This window comes from Notolabrus celidotus, chromosome 5 (assembly GCF_009762535.1).
Source record: "Notolabrus celidotus isolate fNotCel1 chromosome 5, fNotCel1.pri, whole genome shotgun sequence".
NCBI classification, from domain to species: Eukaryota; Metazoa; Chordata; class Actinopteri; order Labriformes; family Labridae; genus Notolabrus; species Notolabrus celidotus.
Window position 1 is genome coordinate 14,833,599 of NC_048276.1, and position 26,225 is coordinate 14,859,823.

At 38.6% G+C, this 26,225-nt stretch overlaps 3 protein-coding genes across 4 annotated transcripts; 1 reads left to right on the plus strand and 2 right to left on the minus strand.

Annotated features, from left to right (window-relative positions):
• Positions 1-1,916: 1,916 nt before the first annotated feature.
• Positions 1,917-7,582, minus strand: rraga (Ras-related GTP binding A). The gene is made up of 10 exons (XM_034684337.1): positions 7,284-7,582; positions 6,853-6,976; positions 5,474-5,573; positions 5,299-5,365; positions 4,962-5,184; positions 4,723-4,818; positions 4,522-4,644; positions 4,333-4,424; positions 4,119-4,234; positions 1,917-2,485 (listed from the first exon to the last, which is right to left on the minus strand). The coding sequence occupies exons 2-10, from the start codon at positions 6,877-6,879 to the stop codon at positions 2,382-2,384; spliced, it is 948 nt and encodes a 315-aa protein (XP_034540228.1). The 5' UTR covers positions 6,880-6,976; positions 7,284-7,582; the 3' UTR covers positions 1,917-2,381.
• Positions 7,583-10,772: 3,190 nt separating this feature from the next.
• LOC117813121 (charged multivesicular body protein 1b) lies at positions 10,773-15,858 on the minus strand. Of its 2 annotated transcripts, XM_034684226.1 has the most exons (9): positions 15,676-15,858; positions 13,517-13,614; positions 13,271-13,417; positions 13,109-13,177; positions 12,890-12,997; positions 12,770-12,813; positions 12,545-12,617; positions 11,355-11,415; positions 10,773-10,896 (listed from the first exon to the last, which is right to left on the minus strand). In XM_034684226.1, the coding sequence occupies exons 1-8, from the start codon at positions 15,689-15,691 to the stop codon at positions 11,371-11,373; spliced, it is 600 nt and encodes a 199-aa protein (XP_034540117.1). In that variant the 5' UTR covers positions 15,692-15,858; the 3' UTR covers positions 10,773-10,896; positions 11,355-11,370. The 2 variants fall into 2 exon arrangements, with proteins under 2 accessions (XP_034540117.1, XP_034540116.1); XM_034684225.1 differs by having other exon boundaries at positions 10,773-11,415.
• A 1,574-nt stretch (positions 15,859-17,432) lies between these two features.
• Positions 17,433-25,913, plus strand: LOC117812289. The gene is made up of 2 exons (XM_034682970.1): positions 17,433-17,826; positions 20,148-25,913. The coding sequence occupies exon 2, from the start codon at positions 20,154-20,156 to the stop codon at positions 22,443-22,445; it is 2,292 nt and encodes a 763-aa protein (XP_034538861.1). The 5' UTR covers positions 17,433-17,826; positions 20,148-20,153; the 3' UTR covers positions 22,446-25,913.
• The last annotated feature ends 312 nt before the right edge of the window (positions 25,914-26,225 follow it).

Sequence of the window (26,225 nt, forward strand, 5' to 3'; positions counted from 1 at the left end):
TCCAATATGGCTGCCGTCGTTGATTGGCTTCAAAACAGCACTCAGGAACAGATTGGTGACGTCACGGTTACTACGTCCATATTTTATACAGTCTATGGAAAAATGCTCTTACAGCTGCTCTCCCAGTGAATAAAATGTTAAAAAATGTCCTCTGGATGCCCTTTCAAAGAAGGGAACATGATAAGTGCACTCTCAGATGCCTTCTAATGGGTCAAATGTTATAAAGTGCCTTAATGGTAACTTAACCTAATTATTGGTTTGGTTGGTATGCAAGTTTTGTGAGATTATCTTAATTCTCCAGAAAGTTGTTTTTATCTAAGAATTCCACCACAAATTGTCACAGCCCTGCTGTCCTGACATCTTTTTACCAGTGTGTGGTGGAGAGCACACTAACAGCATCCATCACTGTCTGGTATGGTAACTGCTCTGTGGCTGACAGGAAGGCGCTGCAGTGAGTGATCAAATCTATGTCAGCAGGTGCAGAGACAGGGCGTCGCACATCATGGAGGACCTGTCTCATCCAGCACACGGACTGTTCATCCCCCTCCCCTCAGGCAGAAGGCTGTGCAGCCTAAAAGCCAGAACAACAAGGCTAAGGTGTAGCTTCTTTCCAGAAGCTGTGAGACTTGTGAACTCTCCTTAGGTCCGTTCTCTACACTTTACCGCTGTGACTGCATGCACACATTACTGCACTTTCTCGCTGGTTTTAAACTCCGTTTTTATATTTATTTACTGTAGGCTTGAGGTTATGTATTTATTTCTTTACTTGTAGAGTCTACTTTTAGCTTGTTATCTATTCTGTATGCTGCTGGACCTGAGTAATGTGTTTTGTTCCTTCATGTTTTTAAATGTGACTTAATGACTATAAAATGAGCCTTGAACCTTGAAATATATATCCGTCTGCAAGGAATTAAATGTTAGATGTTAGCCTGAGCCCCCTTATTTTCGCCCCTGCCCCTTAAACAGCCTGAGTACGCCACTGCTAATGAGGATTGAATCCCTTTTTGGTGCCAGCCTCAAGTGGCCATTTGATGAACTGCAGTTTGGGGCATTTCTGCATTAGCTTAAAATCATTTTTAGTTTACTTTGTATTATATTGAGTCTGTATATATTCAAAAGAAAGTAAGATTAAATATGTTAGGATTAAAGACAAAATACCCAACAATGACTACAGGGCATGTGTGGTTTACAACAAAGGCAATCATAAATTGCTGGTGTTAGCAACACCTTTGAGATCATTTCATTGCTGAAAAAAAACACAAAAATCCCTTACATGGCAACAAAACTTTGAGGCCCTGAAAATGCCTTTTTAAAAATCATCTTGTTACTGTGTACTTATTTGGATCCCACTGGACTGCACTGCTTTTGTTATAAAACTATTTTATATTTCCCATGACATTAACCTTATCTGATGAACAGTGAATATTATCTTAAATATATTTCATGAATGTTTGATTTTTTTTTCAGCCAATTCTTCAAGACTTCAAGGCTTTTAATTTGGATACTAGCAAATGAAATGAAAATGTTTAACTCTGCTGTTTGTTACTCTTTATTCTCAGAAAGGAATATGTTGTGCTTCTAATGATCTAAATCCCCAAACACAGCTCTCGTCTCCATGTGATTTGTTTAACAGGTGCACTGACCTCGTTTCCCTTCCCCTCTCTCTCTCTCGCTCACTCTCACTCACACGCACTCTCCATTGAACATTTGCCACCGTGTGTCATGTGTACACGGCAACTGGTCCAGAGTGTCAAAAGTCCTCATGGCTGGTAACACTACAATGAGTTTGTGAAACAACATGAACCTTCTGTGCACAATCGTTTATCCAGGATGAAAACATTCATCTTTCATTTCATGGTACCTGTCTCATAAAGATGCTTTTTTTAAGTGAGATGTTGAAGGAAAAACAAAACAAATGATGTTTTTTCTGAATATAACTATATTTTTCATCCATTCAAAGTTTACAGCTTACAACTGCATTTGAAAATCAAACAGTATCTGCTGCTCATCACTTGGAGACGTACATCTCCTGATCACAGATTCACCGCACAGAGCCAAGGAATCTGTTGTATAGGACAATACATGTGACAGCAAAGATATCCCCCCCTATTCCATAGAAAACACAACTTTTCATTTTTACGTCAACGCATCAGGCTATGGCAAATATTTCAACAGAATGTGTTGTTGTTCAAGATACTTATGATCACTGTAGAAATTTGAGAAAAAAAAGAAAAGAAAAGAAAGTGATTCCTGCCCAGAGAGAACTGTGATTGAACGTGAAGACATAGAAGAAACAGTGCAGGGCTGCTCAGCATCAGAGCTGAAAGACTGCAACATGTGGCCTGTGGTCTGTGGACTGATTGGCTGAGAGGATCCACCAGCTAACGCATTCGCATGTGCAGGCTGTGCTTGGGTCCATCCACTCGCTCTAACTTCTCAAAGTGTTTCCTAGCATTGCGGATGTTGATGAGAGTGGCGGCAGATGCTGAAAGAAAAGAAAATGAGGATGTAGATTACTGTTGTCAATAAAGAAAAAAAAGCAACTTATTTGAAAAGTTGTATATCTTCAGATATTCTCTTAACATCCTAATGCCAATTAATAATCAAACACTCTTTAAAAAGGCATGAATCTAGTTGATCTGTTTTGAGTCCATGCAGTCGTTACATGTGAATAAGTTTGCCTCTGTGCCTGCCTGCTTTCATTCATATAGTTTTCCTGTGAGAACATTGCACATAAGCAAAGTCCTCTAAAAACCAAAGCTAATGCTTTTTAAAATTAAATGAAGACAAAACTGAAATTCTTTTAATACGACCCAAAGCAGCCCGAGAACAACTCCAGACTACTCTGAGAGATTTTAACAGGCAAACTAAATCAAAGGTCACAAACCTGGGAGTGGTTTTACATTCAGATTTTAAATGTAATGCTCATTTTAACAAGGTCGGAAGTACTTCATTTTATCATCTCAGAAACATTGCAAAAGTCTGACCTTTTCTATCGCAGCAAGATGCCGAAATTTTTATTCATGCTTTTATCACGGTTTGCATTGACTACTGCAACTCGCATTTTACAGGTTTGCCCAAAAAGTCTCTCAAGAAACTGCAGCTTGTTCAGAATACTGCTGGCAGAGATTTAACAGGGAGAAAGAAAACTGATCACACAACCCCTTTTTATAAAAACTCTGCACTGGCTCCCTGCTTCTTTTAGAATTGTTTTTAAAGTTATTTTACTTGTTTTTAAAGCTCTTAACAGCCTTGCTCCTCCATTCATCACTGATCTGTCATTTTATGTCCCAACATGATCACTGAGGTCCTCGAATGCTACCCTTATAAATGGTCATCGTGTGTCTCACCCAAGTACCGGCAAGAGAGCTTTGTGTTTTTATACCCCTAAGCTTTGGAACTCTCTGCCTCTGGACATTAAAACGACGAGCTCTCTGGGTGATTTTAAAAGTAAATTTAAGACTTACCTTTTTAATCTGGCTTTTAATTTGGAGTTGTTTATTTTTAGCCCTGGGCTGCATTATTATTATTATTATTATTTTCATTATTTTTATTTTTTTCATTATTATTTGAATCAATGCTTTAACATTTATTCATCTTATTTATAAAAATATGTATTTATTTATAAAATGTAATTATTTATGTATCTATGTATTTCTTGTATTCTTAACTCTACCTTATTTTTAACTTTTCTTTCCACTTTTAGATATTCTATTAATTTTACTGTGTTGACTTTATTTATTTTTAAGTATTTTATTTATAATCATGCCTTTTATAATTTTAACATTGTTGTTGTTTTCTGTCTCTGTTATTCTGTGAAGCACTTTGGGCTGCATGTTTTTATGTGTATGAAAGGTGATTTATAAATAAAGTTGAGTTGAGTTGTAGCTGCACAAGTATAGGAGAAAACAGGGGCTTGATATGTTTTGTAATAACACGGATGCATTGTGCTCCTTTCCTCATGGTTTCATCCCCTGAGTGTTTTTGCAGTTTTCGGGGAACGTCTGCATCTTTTTTTTTCCAGTCAGATATATTCAAACCTGGCTGAATCTTGCCTCTCCAAAGTACCTAATTCAGCTGTGCATTCACTGTATGGAAATATAATGTTCACTACTTACGAATAGAGGGGTCTGACATGATGACCATGACATATGTGTTGGAGGTGAAGACGTCAATGAAGGCGGCAAAGTTGGAGTTCCTCACTTCCATGCTTTGGAAGGAGGCTGCAAGTTTACTAGAATAAAAAAGGAAAAGTATTAAAACTCAGATAATTCATAGAATGGAGCAGAACATGTGTTCAGAGAAGCTGTCTTCTTAGTAGACTGAACTTACCTACAGCTGAGTTTGAACTGTTTGATAATGTTACTGATCTTTTCAAAGCGATGAGCATCACGCTGCTCTTTGCACTGATAGTGGGAGATCACCTACATTTAAAGGATCATATGAAAAACAACATTAAAACTTCGAAAGGTTTCAATTCACAGCCTGGAGAGTGAAACTAGAGAGAGTGACTGCTCTCACCAGGAAGGTTGCCCTCTCAAATAGAAGAACTTCGTCTGCCTCTATGATCTGTGCAAAATTTCTCAGGTTCGTCTCTAGCTGCTGGACATTCGGGATCAGCTGGTACACGATACTCGACCAGGCCTGCAAGGACATTTAAGAGTCGTTAGAGCTGACTTTGTTTCCATACGTTTTAAGAAGCCAACAGTAATATATCCTGACCTTATAGAGGGTTTCATCCCAGATTGATGTCCTGAAGCAAGTGCAGGCCAGGGGTCTGGACAGTCTCCTCAGATCTTCCTCACGTTCCTTAAAGATCTGTATTCAGTGAGGACAAATGTGTTAACAGTCACATTTGAAAGATTTCGACTCAATGTATTCATGTGTGTCTGCATTTCCTGCTCTTCTTGTTAGAGACAGGGAGATGCTTCTACTGATAAAATAAATATAATCAAGCTCACCAAATCTCTCTGGTCCTCCTGCACCAGATCCATTTTGTGAACGAGGCAGAAGACTTTAGCATCGGGAGAGTTCTGCAGGATGGCCTCCAGACACGACTGATAGTAGTGCATGTCTTTCTCCAGCTCTCGACTCTCAACGTCAAAAACATAAATAAGCACCTCTACGTTTCTGAAAATGTTGTCCCTCTGGCTGGTGAAGTAGTTCTCCATGAACGTGTCCTGTCTGAGGTACGAAGAGAGCACAAAACCAGGGTTTAAAGAGGGGTTGGGATTGGAAGAGAAACTCAATTGTTACAGCTGATCTGTAGATGACAAATAAGGAACAAGTGTACATTACCCTCCACAGTCCCACAGGTTTAGAACCAGATTGCCAAGAAATCGAACATGGGAGTGCTCCACGTCAACTATAGTCAAAGAGAGGGACGGAAAGATTTTGTTACAGATCAGGTTAAAGAAAAATCTAGCATTGAACAGTTATCTTCATGTACCATCTGTTTCAAAAGTACTCTTACTTGTAGCTCCAAGGCGGCGTGTGTCTCGAGCTATGTAGTTGGCAAAGATGATTGATCTCATACTGGTCTTTCCAGACCCGCTTTTACCCATCAGTAACACCTGGAAGAAAGAACGCTTGAAGTTAAAATCCTGAGTAGCCTCTCCTCTACTCTATCATGAACTCAGTGTATCTACTTTATGTGTTTATTATGTTGTGGCAGAAACCAGGTCAGTTTCACTGTGAGGAATTTCACTGCCCATATAATCAATACTTAAAAGTTTCTTATGTCAGACAATGAGAAAATAACTCCCAGATTTCAGGGCAAGTCTTTGTAATGGGTCAAAATCAGTAAATAATGACTGAAATATATCTATTTTAAACACCACCCCAACAATTAATAACAATGTTTTGTGTTATTGGGGGAAAGACCACATCTTATTTCATAACTGAATAACTGAACTTTTAGCTTAAATATTTGTATTAACTAATAACTTAAAAGTTTTGTGCATGTAGATTTTAAAGAACCAGAAACCTGTAAAAGGAGCTGAAGTGCAAGTAAGAATGGGGAAATGTCTTGTGGTAATTTTTCAAGTCCTACACAGATAATTTGGACAACATCATTTATTTATGATGTCTTTTAGTTTTTATTTCAAGCAGTGGCTGTCAGCTCTAAACCCTTCCCCCCCTGCTACTGCCACCTTGTGTCGGCCATCTGTGAATTTGTCCTGTTTTGTTTTTTTTTACTTGCTGCCTCTTACTTGTGTTGTCTATTTGTTGTGTGCATCTGTTGCTCAGTCTTTACATTGCTTCATTTGAATTGTATGATGCTAGTTTAATGATTGACCCTGGATACTTTTAAATCACGCCTTAAACTCATTTTTACTCCCTGGCTTTTAATACAGCATGAGAGTTTATGTTGGTCTCTGTTTGTCTTTTAATTTACTGTATTTTAAATTGTACTATTATTTATTTCTACTGTTTGTATTAGTTGTGCAGCACTTTGGTAACCTTGTTGTTTTTTAAATGTGCTATATAAATAAAATGGATTGGTTTGGATTTTTTTGGGTTTCGGACACTTTTGGATCATTAAACATGCCCTGGGTCAAGTTGACCCAGGGACATTATTGCTTTCCCTTAGAAACAAACATAACAGGAGGGTAAAAAGAAGAAATAATTAATAAATAGATTCATATTTGACTGCATATATATTCTTAAAGTTAATTTTTATATATATTAAGAAACTCAACTAAGGTATGTAAAGATGCTTATTTCCAATGGTCTAGTTTGCATGTGAACAGCCCCCAGCATCCTGGTATAAGTTGTAGCTCCACATGTGAAACACTGTGTAGAACACTGTTCGTCGTCACTGCTTGTAATGCCACAGTCACAATGATTCACCTTTTTCTTCATTGCTGTGCTGGACATCCCCCTTTGCAGACACGATGTGGAGTATTTCTCTGAGCTGCAAGTCAGATGACTTTAAGTGTGTGTCCACGGCAGCTCTCCTCTTCCTCTCCTTTAACTGCAGAGCAAACACAAATATTTTCACCTAGCTGTCATATGATAGGTTAGCTCCAATCACGCGGAAAACATGTCTATGGATTAAACGACGAACAGATAACACACATATCACCCAGTGTTACTGTAATAGTCACGTAATAATACACACACAGTGGACTAACTTCAGTGAACTATCTCCTCTTTCTCGGATAAACACTGAGGCTAATGCTAAGCTAGCTAGCACGATAGACAGATCCATGTCTGCTGGTTTAGTCAAGCTACACGGCTAGCTAGCTGAGCTAACATAGTGTTGATTAAAGTCCTCTTACCCCAGCAGCAGGCTAGAACAGGTGATCGAATTCAAGCAGTCTCAGACTACAGGCTCTGTTTCTTAAGGATACCGTGGTACTATACATGGGTTGGTAGAGAAACAGGCAGTGAAGTCAAGATCAGCTGCTTCCTGTTTACGACAAAGTCACATGAGGAGACAAAATATATGTATGCCCTGAGTTCTGTCTTACAGTCAGCGGTTGTTACCTAATCAGTCATGTTTTTATCACTCTTTAATGTAAAAATAAGACATATTCTGCCTAATCTAAAAAAAACACCTATTTACAAAGGCTTTTAACCTATAATTGATTGCTTTTTTGTTTTGTTTTGTTTTGTTTTGTTTTGTTTTGTCTTATTTTGCTGCCTTGCTTTTCTTTGCTTTTTTGCACTGTTTTCCTTTGCTTTTCTATTGTATAATTTATTTTCTTATAAAGTGGCTTAGAGAATCTTTTAAAGCGCTTTTAAAAATAAAATGTATTATTATTATTATTATTATTATTATTATTATTATTATTAATAATAATAATCTTCTTTTCTAAGTTGAGTTGTATAAATAATGTCTATTAAATATAAGTGTTTATACGGAAGAGGATTAGGGCCACTGGAAAAAAAAAATTACGTCAACATTTATTATTATCATTATTATTATTATTATTATTATTATTATTATGAGAAAAAAGTCAGAATTCTGACTTTTTTCTCAGAATTCTGATTTTAATTTCATATTTCTGACAAAGATCAAATACAACAAAGACAATACAGAAATAATAAAGAGAAAACCAGACAAAATTAGATGCAGCTGGCTTCCAGTCAGAGGACAGCCAATATCAATAAAGGATATTGGAAAACAAAAGCAAAATAAAGACAATAACAATTAAGAAGAGAAATATATAAATACATTACATAAAAATAAATTAAAAAGTGCACCAGATCACAGAGTCATACCTCTGTTCATTCATCAAGTGGCACAGTCAATCGTTCCACGTAGGAAATAAAGGATGCCATGTTGTATCAAACTTCCCAGTTGGATATTTCTGACTTTAATATCAGTATTCTGACTTTTATCTCAGAAGTCTGATTTTTTTCTCAGAATAATAATAATTAGAAAAAAATTGGACCTTAATTTTAGTTTATTTTTTTCAATGGCCCTAACCTTTCTGTAGGAAAGTCCTAAATATAAATACAATAGTTTTACAATAGTAATAGTAATTTTTTATGAATTGATGTTGATATTTCAACACTTCTTCTGTCACATGCAGTCCAGGTTTTTATGCTGTTTTTAGCTGGTTTGGAAGGCATATACTGCATAAAATGGAAGGAACCTCTGAATGCCACTAACCTTTCATCCACTGTGACATTAGGGCCTGGGTTATAGAGTAGTGGAAGTTGCTCTACCCACTTGTCCCTCACTGTCTCAATGGCTGCCAGCTTGTCTCTCTTTGATCCCAGCGCCTGCAGATATGTCAAACGTGAAATGAACCATTTCCATTTATATGTTGATGACACTAATTAAAACAAGCAGAAGAACTTTCATACAAAAGAAATACTTTTAACAGTTTAACAAAATAAATAATGTCTATTAAATATAAGTGTTTACGATATCCTAGAAAATTTGATCAATTATTAATATACAAGAAACTATAGAAGGCATTTAAAGGGCTAGTCTAAAAGTTTTTTCTTTTCTTCTCAAGAGCATTAAGTTCATTCAAGTCGGTCACATGTTCCTTGTAGCTTAAACCAGGATTTGTTTAAATCAACAATTCAAAAGTAGCCAAGAAATCACAATTAATGTGGTCTATAATAAAAACAAACAAAAAGTATGCTGAGTCAGTGATCTTTTTAAATCCCTTCTGAAAACTTTTATCGTAGAGTCTTTCCTGATTGTATCTGAATTGTATTTTATCTTATTAAGTTTAACTGTTTCAAGTTGTTTTCCTTTATAGTTATTTTAGGAGAATTTTATTTATTTTACAATATGTTCTATTTCTTTATCTTGACTTGTGGGATTTTACGAACTGCCTGTTTATTTTGCTGCCCACGTGAAGCACTTAGTAACTTGTTCTTTGAGAAGTGCTCTGCAAATTGAAATATTATTGTTATTATTATTTAATGAACATTCTTGCTGTGGATTCTAATCCAGAATATTTTCTAAATGACTTAAAGTAACAACAATAATAACTATTACTGTTAGTAGACTCCAAACTGAAGATAGCCCATGAAGTAAACATTAGGCGGAACACAGTATGGAATATGGATACCGACACAGATGTATGAAAAAGTAAACAACTGAAAATAACAAGACAGAAAAACTCAAAGGAGCTAATTCATGTGGTCCTTTTCAGTTCAGTGAGACTTTTGACATTTGAAATAATATCAGGATTTACATCCACTGGTCCTAAACAACTCGCTCACTAGACATTGCCCCCTCCTGAAACCACCAAAACAGCCATCATTAAACAGGTATTGATATACAATAGCTCACAATAACCACCAGAGGTCAGTAAGCAGCCATGGATGGCGTCAAATGTTGTCTTGTTGGTGTCCTGTTTTGTTTTTATTTTTTGTGCGCTACTGAACCGTAGACATCGGCCACTTTTAAGAGGTAAATATAACCTGAAAAAATATAAAGTTAACTACATATGATATAAAGGGGGAAGCTAATGAATAACTGTGGAAGTGTTTCTCAAAGTCCTATGAAAAAACCCTCTACTGCATCAATGTCAGTTCCCTTTTTTTTTTGCACTTATGTTTGGTTGGATGGCCTCAAAAGAGCATCTCTGTTACCCTGCATGTTGCAGCTGAGAAGTGAGATATGAGCCTACCGTGATAGATGACTTCTCATTTCAGTGAAGCATAAAACAACAGGAAACAATACTGTCAGAAGTAAGCAATTACTAGGGGAATATCAAGAGGGACACACAGTATCAGACAGAGAAGGTGACTTGTACACTTATTTCCTTTGTGTTGACGAATAAATGAGAGAAGTCACCGACATAAAATGATTAGAAACAAACAGCGTTTGAAACAGGAAATCTAGGAGGAGAGCCATTTTTACATGAGGCAATATAACGTTATTTCCATCGTTATCCCCATGTGTTGTTTATTTCCAATAAATGTCTGCCTAAATATTTATGTAAAGGCTCAGTACTGGATGCAGTTTAGTATCCCCTGCTATTCTTATGGTTCTCTTAAGATATCCATTAGACACATGACATAAATATTTCCACAAATATTGATAACAACATAAAAATTGATAAAGGAGACACCTCACTACCTGTCCACGGATTTCACAGAGTCCTGGATATACATCATGCAGCTTTGTTTCATTGTCCTTTCAAAAATTGGTGTTTCAACACAAATAGATGAGATTAACTTGTACTGAGTGTGAATGGTGATTGCTGTAAAGCCACTTTGAGTACCATGAAAAGCGCTATACAAATCCTATCAATTGTTATTATTATGAATTCATTGACAGAGAGGCAGAGCGATAAAAGTATTATAAAAGTTTATTGTTCATTCTGAATGAAAACTCTGAACTGTAACCCCCTCACCGAATGATAAGTGAAAACACTGACGATGATCAGACAAACACAGGAGCCAGTCATCCAGTATCTAAATAGAATATTTGTCAGAAACACAAAGTCAACTCAAGCTTGAAGTGGGAGGTCTGAGGAGGAAAGGCATACATGTTTCTGCACACACAAACCAAAAATCACAATTCTACAGTCAGAACATTTGAAGCTATTTCACTAGAAGTAGATTAACGTAACTTTCAAATAAAGGCGTATAACTGTCACTCTTCATCATTTCAAATCACCTGTGTGATGTGCTCAAATATTTAACAACACAATTATATTTCATCATTCTCATTGGTAAATGCTTATACATGGGAAATATAGAACGTTTCCTTCACCATCATTTGTGTTAGTTTGCACAGAAGTTATCAAATGTTTATAACCAACACAGTTTTAACAGAGGCCTCTGAAAGGACACATGAGATGTAAAGAGAAGAAAAGACATGATGCAAATAGAATATGTCTGAGAGTGATTTTCAGGTAGTGTGTGAGCACCTCTGTGGCTGTCTTTTTATATTTGGTCTCGGAGCTGGGCGAGCCTGTGGGACAGCTCATCCTTTGTATAAGAGAGAGTAAAAACAGGGATTAGTGAAGAAGATGAGGAAAAACAAGAATCCATTAAAGTTTTTAACACAGGACATGATCAAACCTTGATCTGACAGATTTAAAGGTGACATATTATGCTCTTTTTCATCAAAATATATTGGTCTAAAAGGTCCCCAAAACATGTCTTTAAAGTTTATTGCTCAAAAAACACTTTGAAATCAGATTTTGGCATGTCTGTAAAACCCTCTTTTTCAGCCCTGCTCAGAACAGGCTGTTTTCTGTGTCTGTGCATTTAAATGAGAATGAGCTCTATGACCACGCCCCCTCAGGAAGTGGATGTGCCCTCAGCTGTCCAGCACGTTGATCTGATGTTTACATGTTGGCTGAATATACAGACCCGCGTCACTTCAACCCTCTGAATTTGATCCAGAATCTGATCCTGACGGAGAGGCGCCTGCAGCAGGACCTTTCTGAACAATTGGTCACAGATTTAGTGTTTCTTGTTGTTTTATTTGTCAGTATGTCGACGTGTGTCTTGGTACACAGCTACGAACATGTAGCTATGTGGCTATGCTAACTAGCGCTAGCACTTTTCCATGAAAAATAAATCATCCACTAGATCTTCAAATCTGCAGACGTGGGGAGTAAAAACTACCTTTGTGTTTATTAAGACAGCCTACAACCAGCATGCCTCTCTCCTTAGCTCCTTGTTAGCACACATTTGTGCAGGTAAAGAAAAACGGAGGAGGAGTTGAGTTGTATTCTATACAGTCTATGGGCTGAACAAGCTCCAAGCTCTGACTTCCGTTACAGACCGGAACAAGTTGTGACGTATGATAAACACTGAAAACTGAAACGGCTACTTTCAGCACACATTTACAGAAAGGTGGAAAAATCAAAACAGGGGCACATATTTTCAGGGAGAGAACCATTAAAAAGTCGATTTTGCATGATATGTCACCTTTAAAGGATCATTGTGATGTTTGGACATTAACTTCTCTCAGCTTAAATTTCTGCTGTACATCTGTGAAGAATCCTTTATTTGCATGAAAAACTCTCTTGTTTATGTTGAGATTTTATTTATAAGTTAACCTGTACCAAATGAGGAAAAGATTGATACATCAATTTTGTATGCATACCTGTTCTGCAGAGGCCACGCTGGTGCCCACTGATCCTGTCTGTCCCTGAGGGAGGTCCATGTTCAGGTCCAATCTAAACATGATACACATACTGTTTTGAATATTGCCACAATGAATGATAATCAAATAGTTACATCAACAAGCAAAATCTACAATCTATGCATACACTGAAAGGAGATCAAACATTTGAAGACATAATGTTAAGAGATAAACTGAATACGTTACCCTGCTTCATCGGCCAATTCATGCATCAGTGACTCAACTTGGTTCTGAAACAAATATGACATTTGAAATGAGTGATTTTGTCTTTAAAAAATGACAAGCAAAAACAGGACAGATGTGTACCTGTGGTGTTGTGAGTGTTGTTGTGCTGCTCATGGTGTCCTCCATCTGGGATGTCTGAACATCCAGAGTTTCAAACTGGTGCTCAAATTTGTCCATGAGAGCTGTAATCTATAGGAATGACGAGAAATGTGTTATAACTTAGAGCAATTCGACAACTGCAGTGTTTCTGCTTAAAACAAATAACTTATATAATAATTTCACATGTAAATAACACTCAACCTTTTCCAGGTTCATAGACTTGAGCACAGAATCCATTCCTTTCACCACTCCAGCCATAGATTTTGTCACCTGAGAAAAAAAACATATCAAGAACGTAAATGACAACTAACTTTAAAGTCTGAAGACTTACAGTAGCATGAAGTAACCCAGAAGTGAACGTACCTGGTTCATTGTAACAGCAGTTTGAACCCTTGCTGACACAGCATCAACTCGTGCACTCATCCTCAGGTAGTTCAAAGACTGGTTCTTCTGTCTGATGGCGTTCTCTGCATGGATCCGCGCCACTTCTGTATTTCCCTTTTGGATGGCCTACACAGAGCACAGAAATAAAGTGCTCCAGTAAAATTGTTCTGCTGCAAAGAGCAGCTAGGAGGCTTTTTGATATGCTAACACCTTGGTAAGACTTACTTTCTTGACTTTAGCCTTCTCTGCTTTTTCCTGTTTGTCACATTTCTGTGAATTTCTTTGGAGCTCTTTGGCGGCCATCTTCAGGGAGAAGAGATGCTCTGTGATACAAGGTTAAAGAAGAAAAGAGTCCAAACAAAAACAACAGCAAACATTGCACAACCAATTCTTCTGCTCTGAAACTCTAAGTTTCTAACTGTCTGAGATTGTGGCAGGGGGCAAGTAGAAGGTTTGACAAATATAGGTGTTTCTAAATAAGTGATAATACTTGTTTAAAATTTTAAACAATATTTATTTTTGTAAACTTACAGATTGAATTTTTCTACACCCATTTTCATGCCTCAGGACTTCAGGTGTAAACATGTACGGGAGAACGGGGTTGGTTGTCACACGGGTTGGTTGGCACACTCGTTATATCTCGCGACCAGAGGGCGCTGTCTCTCAAATTGGGGTATGGACATTTCCAGAATTAGGATCAGAGCTCACCTACATAGTCTTCTCTAGAGTAAGACAGCTGAGCTTTAGGTGAGAGGATTTTTTGAGTTTTTCATGTCAAATTGTAAATATTCAGCTCCTCTGTATTTTTCTTCCAGGCTTTTAAACAATGGGTTTATAACAAAACAAGTGTGACCCTTACAAAGTGTGAGGGGGAAGCTATAGTTTAGATTTTTATTAGCTAGCTAAGTAGTTGTTAGATGGTTCTTAGCCTTGATGCTAGCAGAAAATTCCAGTTGGGGTTGGTCGTCACATTCTCTTTGGGGTTGGTCGTCACATGTGACGACCAACCCCTATGTTGGCAAAATCATGCATGGTGAAATGAGGTGGAGTGCGCAGACCCTACATTAGCCATCACTGTAGCTCAGACAGTGACTGCATGTAGCCTAGTTGAGAAGGCCATTATTGTTAGGCCTATTTGTTTTGCTCTTTATGTTGTTATATAGGCTGGCCTAAAGATGTGTTTCCTGTTCATGTCCCTTGCTCATTTTATGTTAAAATGCATTAAGTTATGTAGACCTATCACTTGTCAGTGCAATTCAGCTTTCAAATTTAGTTCTGCCTTCTTGCCTTTTTTAAAAGATTTTTCCCATTGAAATACCATTGTGACAACCAACTCCATAGTGTGTGACAACCAACCCGTGATGGGGTTGGTTGTCACAATGTGTTAGAGTGTCTTTGATAGGTATTTGCCTCTTTGTTACATTGAGTTAGAAAATGAGAGGGATACACATTTCAAGCCAACACCTTAAGCTTCAATTTAATGTAGGAATGACTATTGAAAGATGTTTTGATGATGAGCATTCATCAAAACAGTAAAAAGTGTGACAACCAACCCTGTTCTCCCCTACTCATGTGAACTCTGGCATGTTAACATATTAATTATGTTCAGTAACTTGAGCTGTCCAAAATATATAACATAAAAATGGATCACCCTTCACCGAATAACAATTCCTAGGGACAGATATTAACTGTTATCTCTTTAAAATTGTAAACACTGTGTTCCTACACATTTTCAATAAAATTCATAACCTGGAAAGTAATTTCCCAACATTAATCTTATGCTCCAACTTTGCTGATATTTCTCTTCAACATTCCCTTGATAAGGAGTATACTTTTTTTTTAATTAGGCAACAGTCCAGTGTAATTTCAGATGAAGAAAACAGCAACAACTTAGCTCATGACTGAGTCGATCAGCAGTGACAGTGCAGGGTTACATAAGGTTCACCTGTGGAGTATCAAAATAATTAGCGTGTGTTAAATGTACTGCCAATACCTTCTTAGCGTTTATAGTATTAAGGAGCTCTTAGGCCGAACAGAATACTGAGTAACTTTGGTCACCTCTTTTGATTTAGTGCTTTACATAGTAACTTGACAACAAGCTTCATATTACAGAAAGTCAGTTGTTGGGTGTTTTGAGCCATTAGCATTGAAGCTTCCGCGGCTTAGGCACCAGTTCTGACGGGTATACGGCACCTGGAGTCGAGTACATAATGTCCGTGATAATAAATAAACCTGCACTCGTGGATTCGGATAATCTCCGACATGTTTAAGACTGTTGTCGATATCTGTCGCTAATAAAGCTCACCAGTTCGTCATGTTGTTATGTTCGATTTAAAACACCACAGTGTTTCGCGTCCCTTCCTCACCACAGTGTAAAAGGATACTTTCCATTGCCGGCATATTGAGACGAATCTTCGAAAACCCAACAAAAACACAAACAAATGTTTACGGAAAGTCCGTCAAAAAAACAGTTAAATAGAGCAAAACCTGTCAGCTAAACTTCAACCCGTCGAGTTTCGGTCTCCGTCTTCTTCCGCACTTCCTGGTGTTACACCAAAATATCAATAACGTCATTGTCACATGGTCACGGCATTCCACTCGACGTCACGAGGGAGCTCAGCTGACGCCCCTCATAGACATATACAAGTAGAGGCTCTTCTGACTGGCTGGTCGTACGTCGACGTCGCCGCCATGTTGAAGGTGGCAATCTGTAAACATGTACGCACACACATACTAGAAACCATGGTAGAAACTTGCCTCCTGATTGCTGTTATATGACCACGCCGGTGTAAATTTGACTCAATACCAGTGGCAGAGGTTTCCAAATATACGCAACATATGTTTTGGAGAAGTCTCCACAGCCTTAAAATTAACTTTTAAAAACTCATTTACTGCTTAAACAGTGTAAAACTCCAGGACACCTGTTAAACGTACTGACTCATTCGTCTAAAAGTTGTGTTATTTATTTCACACACAGCAGCTGTCTCTTAAAAAAGTTTTTTTTTCATGAAATTATATTTTATACAATTAAAAAATGTCTGTAATTTCTGTAATGTAGTTTATCTATCATTTCACTGCTAAAAATGCAGACTCACTGCCATCTGTAGCCTTTTATTAAAGCTGGGGTTGGTAGTCAGATTTAGATACACTTTTTGTTATACTGGTTAAAATTATCTTTATGTCCCGATGGCATTCAATACATAATGTGTTCTTAAAAAAGAGAGAAAAAAGCTGCTATTTACAGCCGGAGTAAACATTGGAAAACACCAACCAATCCCTGCCTTTAGGATCCAATTTATGAAACCAATCAAATCCCTTCCTGCCGTTCTGCCCGCCTCCTGCGCGTACATTTGATGTTTGTTTGTGTTTTTAACTTTCACTATGATAATGTTTTGGTGTTTTCTTACCGCTGAGTGAGACATGAGTTGACGTAGTGCAAAACATAAACGATGTGCTGAGGACCGGTTTTGAATCAGTCACAATAATATGGTCGTGAATCAGTGGCGCTCGTGCATGTTAGTGGGGGGCGTCATTTAGAGGAGCTCTGAGGGGAGAGTCCTGAGGAAATGCAACATTCAAATTCATGCTAGTTTTCCGTGACTACCGACCCTAGCTTTAATTTGATAAACAGACTTAGTATGTTATTTTTTCTAAATAATTCTCATTTTTAGTCCTTACATTATTTTTAATCCTTTATTGTAAGAATGGTTGATCAAAATGAGTTAAATGCAACAGAACATTTTTTTTTTCATAGAACCCACAGTTTTCACATCTACTTGTATTAGTTTACACGGCAGACCCGCCACATTCAATATGGTGAACGCACTGACGTGTCGGAGCAGCGTGAAAGCACAGTCAATGCGGCGTCTACGTATATATGTCTATGACCACGCCCCCCTCCTCCGCGCAAAATGTGAATGAAAATAAAAAACTCACCGTTTACACTAAAACAATATACTGAAATGGTTTAATTCTGAGTCTCGTGTTGTGTTTATTTTGTGGCGAGTATATACAGGCAGATAGAAGTGGATGAGGCGGTACACCAGTGGATTAGTGGGCGGTGAAGGCGGGTGATTGATGATTAGATTTACGGTGTGGATCACGGCGGGGAGAGAGGATGACTCACTCCGTCTGATGTGATGTTCACCCCGCAACAGCTCGGCAGTGCGGTGGCACGCCGGTAGTTCAGCCTGACACATCGGTGTTATATCCTCCAATAAAAGTCAAACTTTATCAAACTGTCAAGATACGTTATGATGGCGCTGAGGTGCTGTGTTAGTTTCAAACTCAAGTGTTTGTCAGTTCTTAGTTAAAGAGAAACGGAGAGTCGTGATTTACCGTAAATTTCGTGACGCCTCATTACCATGGAAACAGTGCTCCTGCTCTGAGAGGAAACTGTCCGTGTTTAACTTCAGCATCAACCTTTCAACGGGGTCGGATTAAGAAAATAAAAAACCTGTTGGATATCTCACGTTTATTTTATTTTATTCTCCTCTTCTAGCTCTATCTTCAATTTTAACTTCGCATCACACCAGGTGAGTTTTTAAAATTGTGCAGATGTTGTCATATTGTATCTCATTCCTGTAAAAAAAAACCGCTCTGAACTGTGTTTTACCCCTCCGGACCATTTCCCAAGTTTATGCCAAAATATTTAATCTGTTCATTTACTCAGAATGGCTTTGAACTTGTGACCTGCATTTATGTCTTGCAGGCATTTATGTCTATGTACCATTAAAGGCTGTATACAAGTAGTGTTTTAGTTGCAAAATAGTTCATATTTTGAGTTCAGACAACATTGAAATTAATGTTACAAAAAAAGCAAAGGACAAATGTGCCCAGTGCAAAATGTTGTTGGTCATAAGAGTGCTTAAAATATGCACTTATATGTTGGCTATGCCTCCAGAACACTCCCATCTACATCCTGATATATTTATATTATTTCCCTTCGTTTACCAGGCTGATTGATCAACATTTCCATCATAGGTGGTGCAATTTGTGTCGTATGTGCGCACAGGGAAAGCATCCAGGAGAGGCAACGAGTGATGCTTCATTCAGGGGCTGTATGACTCATATAGTCTTATCTATAAAGAAGCCAAGTGGCAGGAGAGCAGTCCTGCTGCAGGACCGAGCTGATGTAACCCCTGAGATTCACTAGAGGCTGCTGTGGGCCATACTTCCCTGTGCCTGAGATATATCACCTCTGACTGTATTTACAGTGATCAACTTCATGTATTGACACAGGCTGAGGATGAAGTGTGCTGTTCTGACACTGTGAACCTAATAGAGCTGTCATACTGTAACCTACATCACAGGACCAGTCCTGTTTGACAACACTATATTTCTTTCTGGAGAGTTGATTGAAAAAACAACATCACAAAGCAATATGTTTTTAGAGCATTAACTTCTGCTTCTGCCAAATAAGACTAGATCTAATGGCCTGAAAGTAACCCTAATTTTCAAGGCTTTAAGGGGAATTGCTGATTGTACGTTTAATTCTCCAATTAAACTTAACACAGATGTAAATAAAGGATTTTCTCCTGTCAGCTTATGCCTAAAATTACAAAAGAAGATAATTAAAATCACTTCATAACAAGTAAGTGTCTTTTATTGCATGTTAGCAGTAATTATGAGTGCATTCATCTCCTAGATCACCCTGAGGACCTTTAACGAATCCCTAAACCCTAATATTCTTGTAAATGTGTCAGTATGAAGGTCCCTTAAAACCAGCTGGCAACAGTCTAAATCTGTGACAGTAGTGAGTGAGTCAGCGTACATTAACGATGATGCACCTTCTTATCTCTTGAAAATACATTTCAACACAATATCAACCAGAATGAGAACATTGTCCGCTGTTTTCATTAACATCATGCAGCTGTGTGTTAACTTACATAATTATTTGTATTGTTTGGTATGATAGGCTTATATTCGACACACCTGCATCAGAAGGAGGGAGCTGACACATACAGACAGGTTCAGCCTGTCTCTAAAAGATCTTTGAAACAGATTTGTCTCTGCAGCTTAGAACCAGTGAATAACAGACAGGTGAGTCACCTGTAACCAGCAGACAGGCACATTATCATGGAGGGAATACAACATGGCGGCTATTGAATATCTAGGTGGCCAGATACAAAGATAGCTTGGTAAATATTTTGTGATGTCTGAAATAAACTGGAAGAAAAACAATCTCACTATGCAGTTTGGAAGTGGGTATAAAGTAAGCTCTCATATTAGTTTTGTTGAAGCAAATATCTGGTAAAATGACAACCATGCTGCATTATTTTTTCTTATATGTGAGAGCACAAAAAGACACTGTGTGGGGGCGCTGGTGGCCTAGTGGTCTAAGCGCCACACGTACAGAGGCTATAGTCCTTGTTGCAGAGGTCGCCGGTTTGACTCCTGTCCGGTCGACCATCCACGGCATGTCTTCAGGCTAACCACTAAGACTTCCCTCAGCCATCTGAGCTCACTCGTTGGATGTGTTTTCATGCTAAATGTTGCAGAAAATCAGAGATGTGATTGCATTTCAAATCTCATCTCCAAGCAAATCAGAATTTGTTTGACTGCACTTGTGCATTCAAGAGTTATGGGAGCAGAGGAAAAGAGTAAATGCTTAATCTTCAGTGAAAGCGTGGATTTATAGCAAACACATGAGTGAAAGTGATGTATGCACAGATATTGATAATGCAATGTTCAAAAGCAACATGCAGGTCTAATGCACAGAAAACAAAAGGACAAGGCTACTAGATCTTGCACGACGGAGAAAAAAAAAAAGCATTTACTTCTCTGTTGTAATGTTTTAACCGCACATGTGACTTGAGTAAAAATATGGTACAAACATGAGACTTCTCTTCCACAGGTGAGGATGACCACGCTTCAGACAGAGAAGAGGTTCCACAACTTGACCCTCGAGCAAGTCCAAGCTCTGGACAAAGTCTTGACTGAGGTGATCCCCATCCATGGCCGAGGAAACTTTCCTACCCTGCAGGTGAGAGTCAAAGACATCATTCGCGTGGTTAAGGAACGTCTGATCGAAAGAGACATCCAGGTCAAAGATATACGACTCAATGGTGCGACTGCCAGCCACGTCTTGGTGAGAGATAACGGCCTTGGGTACAGAGACTTGGACATCATTTTCGGAGTGGAGCTGCCCCGGCAGGAGGACCTCCAGGTGATTAAGGAGGTGGTTCTGGGTAGTCTACGGGATCTCCTCCCTTGTGGAGTCAACAGACGGAAGATCACCTGCTTGACGATGAAGGAGGCCTATGTGCACAAGATGGTGAAAGTCTTCAACGAACACGACAGATGGAGCCTGATCTCGCTTTCTAACAACAGGTCGAAAACCGTGGGGCTTAGGTTTGTTAGCTCCCTGCGGAGGCAGTTTGAGTTCAGTGTGGACTCTTTTCAGATAATATTGGATCGTATGCTGGAGTCCTACTGGGAGACTGAAAGGAGACAGAGTGGAAAGATGGTGTTAAATACCGGGAATTCATCAAGAACTGACAAGGAGGTTGAGAAGAGAAAGCAAGAGCCAGCAAGCACTCCAGATGCTGAAGCGGAAAAGGATTCAGCAAAAGCAACTGGTGGAGAAAACCCAGGCTCAAATGGAGAAGTTTCCATGCTTGAGAAAGACTTCCAGCATGAGGCTGAGGTTGTTGATGAAAAGCATGAAGTGCACAAAGCGCAAGAACCAGAGAACATAAAGTTACAGCAGGAGGAAGAGGAGGTGGAGGGAATAGAGGACGCTCACTCAGAGGACGATATTTTGTTTGAGTTATGTGAGGAAACTAGAGAACAGAAAGGACTGTTTCAAAAGGATTATCCTCTGGTTTCTTCCCCTAAAGCTTTATTTGCAGATGTTAGGGATCCATTGATTAAAAATGACTGTTTCAAGCTGCAGAGTACAGAGGAGCTTCCTGTGTCACAAGTTTCCCTTCCAGTGACTACAAAGAAGTCAGAAAATCCAACTCCACCAGGGAAATTTCTTAGTGAAGACATCCCTCATTTCAAAGACGCTCTAATCTGTAGGACTGAGAGTACCTCAAGCGTACAAGATCCACATCTTGAATGTTCTTTTCCACCTCCAGCGAAGAAAACTTGCAGCATATCACAGGACGTAGTCCCAGAGCATTGCCCCTCACCAAAATTACAAAGAAAAATGTCACGGAAGATGATCACTAAGCCTGAAAAATGGTCTTTACTGAATGATTTGTCAGATCTCACAACTCAGTTCTTTCCACCCATAGAAATCCCTAAACCACTTCAGCCAAAGCCGCCTTTACAAGACAGCATTCAAGTTCAGTGCTCAAACATTTCAGACTCCAAGTCAGAGGTTCCTGAGACCCCAGAGTACAGTCCAGCTAGTACATCCCTGGAAGGGACTGGCTTGAATGAAAATTTAGAACAAATTGTGAAGCCGAAACACTCGAAGAAACCTCCTGATTCGGATAATCAAAGTCAAACATGTGCAACAATCACTCCCTCGCAGCCTCAGGTTAGCCAGCTTACGCCTGAGCTAACAGACAATGTTCTTAAAAGCTGTGTGGCTAACTCATGTGCAAGGCCAGCTGAGGATTTTACCATCACTGTTGAGGCTGAGTGTATGTACGGAGACTTCGAACAAGCCTTGGACCACCTTCGCCAGCGCCTCATTGCCACCCACAGCCCAGAGGAGATCCGAGGAGGAGGCTTGCTGAAATACAGCGACCTGCTGGTAAGGAACTTCAGACCAGCCAGTGAAACAGAGATCAAGTCTCTGGAGCGATACATGTGCTCCCGTTTCTTCATTGACTTTCCTGACGTGAGCGAGCAGCAGCGAAAGATCGAGGCCTACCTACAGTGCCATTTCATTGGCAACGAAGAGGCAAGCAAATACGACTACCTGATGACGCTGCGGCGTGTGATAGATGAGAGCACGGTCTGTTTGATGGGACATGAGCGGAGGCAGACGCTGAATATGATCACGGTTCTCGCTCTGAGGGTACTGGGCGAGCAGAACGCCATCCCAAATACGGCCAATGTCACCTGTTTCTACCAGCCGGCTCCCTACGTGACAGAGCCGATTTACAGCAGCTACTTCATCACTCAGGCCCAGCCCCCGCTCGTCTACCACCCCTACCCTCCTTTACACGTCCACATGCAGACTGGCCTGGTGTAGCAACAGTGACATGCCCACAGGGAGGCATGTAGGCAGCTTTCAGCATGGTGCTCTGCAAGCATGGGCACACTTGGAAGTTTTAGCAACAACAGGCGACCAAAGGCGCAGTGTTGTTTAACGCTTTGAAATCCCTCCTGCTTATGATATGAAAGATCCACAAGAGGTCAGAACTGAAAGGGGTCTGGAGGCAGAGCATGTCACCCTTTCAAGATGAACTGTTGAAAAGGAAAAGAAATAGCTAAAAGCCTGCTTTTCAGAGAGCTCGTAGAGAGGATCTCATTGAAGCGGACAGGCTTTGTTTAAGGCTGTTTCAGCTCAGTTCTGGCAGAGCTGTGCACCGATCACCCTCCAGTACTGAGGAGATGTTTCAGTGTGATAATTGTCCATTGTAATGAAACAGCTGTTGGCAGCATAAGTCTTTATCCTGAGGTTTGATTAATGATCAGTCTTTAATGTTTCTGAGGGGTTAAATCCCAATATAGCCGTTTTGTGAACCATCAGTCTCTGTGGAGTAAATCTTAGCACGTGACTTAACCTGTGTTGTACCTGTATAGAAATAGGACACCTGTCAGTGAGGGCATATATTTGACAGAATTTACCGTGGTATGTCCCTGATATTGTAAGATCTGTGTTTGTGAATGTTAACACATAAATTCAAAAGTAGAAATAAGAGATTCTAGCCTCGGGTCTGTTAGGGACTGTACAAAAGTTATTTGTGTGGTGGGAGGGGATTAAATATGTTGTAACAATTCACATTTTAAAAACTAAAGCAACCACTCTCACGACTCTGGTAAGAAAACTTAAATATTTCTTTGAACTTTTAATTTTCAAAACTAAAAAAAACATCCAATCCAGACACACTTCATTCAACTAAATCAAATGACTGTTTGTGGGGCCTGATCAGATTTGATTGGCAGTTGCAAATCCAGCAAAACACCACACAAACTCAAATGCTGCTTTATCCTGTTTGGTTAAAGTAAGAGAATTTAAAAAAAGAGTCCTTTCATATTTTCTAGAGGACAGATAAAGACGACTTGTGTATTTTTCAACCTCAAGTCTGCAAAAGCTAAGAAACATCCTGAGTGAGAATAAAAATTAACCCATTTTCTATATTGGACAGCACTGATTATAATTTTCTCACAGTCTTGTGGAACATCAAATGAAAATTCAAGGTTGATCCACATCTGTGACAGATGTTATTGTGCTACTGTGTTTTTGATCTCTGTTGTGTTTTTTAGACCAAATCTCCCAGAGTTCACTCTGCATCCAACTCCATGACTGTGTCTGAAATCAGTCCCCTCTCAATACAGTCCACCCTGCCTTACATAGCAAAATGAAAGTATCCCACAATGCATCATGAAAAGTAGTGTGCGATGATGACTAACCAAACACCTTTATGCATTGCAATAAAGGTAAAGAAGACAGCAATGATGTAAACAGGATACATAGAAGCACCTTGAAGGGTTGTTATTTTCATACTGCAGATGAGCTCATTAAAGGCACTGTAAGGGGTTTTTAACCGATTTTGAAATAGCTTCTCTCTTATACTGAGGCCTCTCCATGATCTATCTAGTAAATGAGATCCTCAGCAATAGGATTGGTTACTTCTTTATACTTAATTTTAAGGCCCTTGTTCAGGTCTGATTTTCCACAAAAAGAAGACAAGTTAATATTCAGCAGTCACCCTGTCTTTGTGTTGAACTCTGCTGGTAAAGTTTGGTTGTGAGAAGTTAAGTTAGCTAGCAGTAGTAACATTTTATTTATTTATATTATTATGACATTTATTGGGACACTAGAGTAGGGTAGAGTAGGGTTGCAAAATTACAGGAATTTTCAAAGTTGGAAACTTTCCATGGGAATAAATGGGAATTTATGGGAATAAACAAGAATAAACCAAGAATTGACTAAATTGAAGGTTGGCTCTTAAAAGGGAACTTAAATATAGGTGGGGAAAATATATTTTAGTGTAATCCTGACTAAAACAACCAGATTTCACGCAAGTACAGTTGAATATCTATGCTATTCCTCAATCACATGCACATAGAACACTGCTTACTGCAGGGCTATTGAGACCACGCCCCCTACATGCACTGTGAATTTGACATTTTGAATGGGACTTTGTTGGGATTGCTTATTTGTTAATTTTTGAATGGGTTGGGTCGGGGGATGAGGAATATTTAACTCAACATTCATGTTTTTGTTCTTCAATGAAAGAATTGATTGTTTAATAAAATATTTAACACTTGATAAAGTTCTACTTACAAATAAATCTGTTTTAATTGTATTATTTTGGATGGATGTCTGCTTATAACAGAACAAATAATTATTCTTGGATATGATACCTTTCCATTAAATTCCCAGTTAATTCCCATAAATTCCCATCATTTTCAATTTGGAATATTTCCAGACGTTAGGACTGTGATGAATAACATTAAACTGGTATGTCAGATCACCCTTGTTAGGCTAACTGACAATAATAAATCAGAGTTCACAAAATGTTGTCGTTCTGACGTCACAGCTGATGATTTTAGGTAGCTACAAATATATTTTTTTTATCTCATCAATTGACATCCTGACAAAAATGTATTTTGAACAAAGAAACACATTATTAAAAATATCTGTTTTCCCGTCATTTGCTACCAAAACAATTGCAAGAGCCACATCTTAAAGACAGTGGGTGATGGTGCTCATGGGAAATGTAGTCTTAAATCTGTAAAAACCCAAAAGGGTTCAACAAACCTAAAAACTCCTCACACTGCCTTTAAATAGTCATCTACAGTGGAATGTAGTGCACTGTGAATGATTGAAAGTGGAAATGATTTAAGACACAGCCTTTGTCACAGATAAAGGATCGGCCCTTGATCTTAGAAACCTTGACTTTCTTGTCCTGAATTTGATGAAATCAAGTCAAACAAATTCAGACTGTCATTGAACTCTTTCTTAACTCAAAGTTTCTGTCTTTAACTGGCTGAATAATACATATTACAGCTATTTGTGGTACTGGATGTAGTGAATGTCACTTCCGCCAGGCTTTTGCCTGCTATTGTGAGTGGAAATGTTGGTCCAAAATCTAAGTATATAGTGTGTACAACAGTTCCTGCACCTTGTCCCTGTGTGTTAGTCCTTGTGTCTGTGTAGCAACGGTACATGTACTGAAGATTTAAGCACAGGTGGGTAAATGTGGGCTGTTCAACCTAAATTTGAGACTGAAGCACAATGTAAATGCACATAGCTGTTGTTGAGTAAACACTGTTTATGATATGCTCATGAATATTGAAGAGATCTTAAGTACTGTGTGCAGTCGTTTCTGTTTGTAGATTTAAAGTGATGTATCCATGTTGAGACTGTGGGTCTGTTGTGTATCGTTCAGGAGCTCTTAGACCAGTAGAGACACTCAAATATTCCTGTTATGATGTGTAGTTGCTCAGATTTTTGTGTTATTGTGGTAATAAATATAACACAACCGTTCTTTGTTCAGAGTCTTACATTTGTGAGTTGCAGTTTTATTCTCACCAAGCTGTGTGATCACATATTTGCATTTTTAACCCTCCTGTTATGTTCGTTTCTCTGGAACAGCAATAATGTTCCTGGGTAAATTTGACCCGGGGCATATTCAATTATCCAAAAGTGTCAGAACCCCAAAAAATCCCAATACACATTTTTTTAAATGTAATTTTTAACTCCATTACTAACCATTTAAATCAATATTTAGTCCATTGGTGTTCTTTAATTCTCACAGATCATGGTTTAATGAGGATAACTCACTCGTTTTTCATTAAA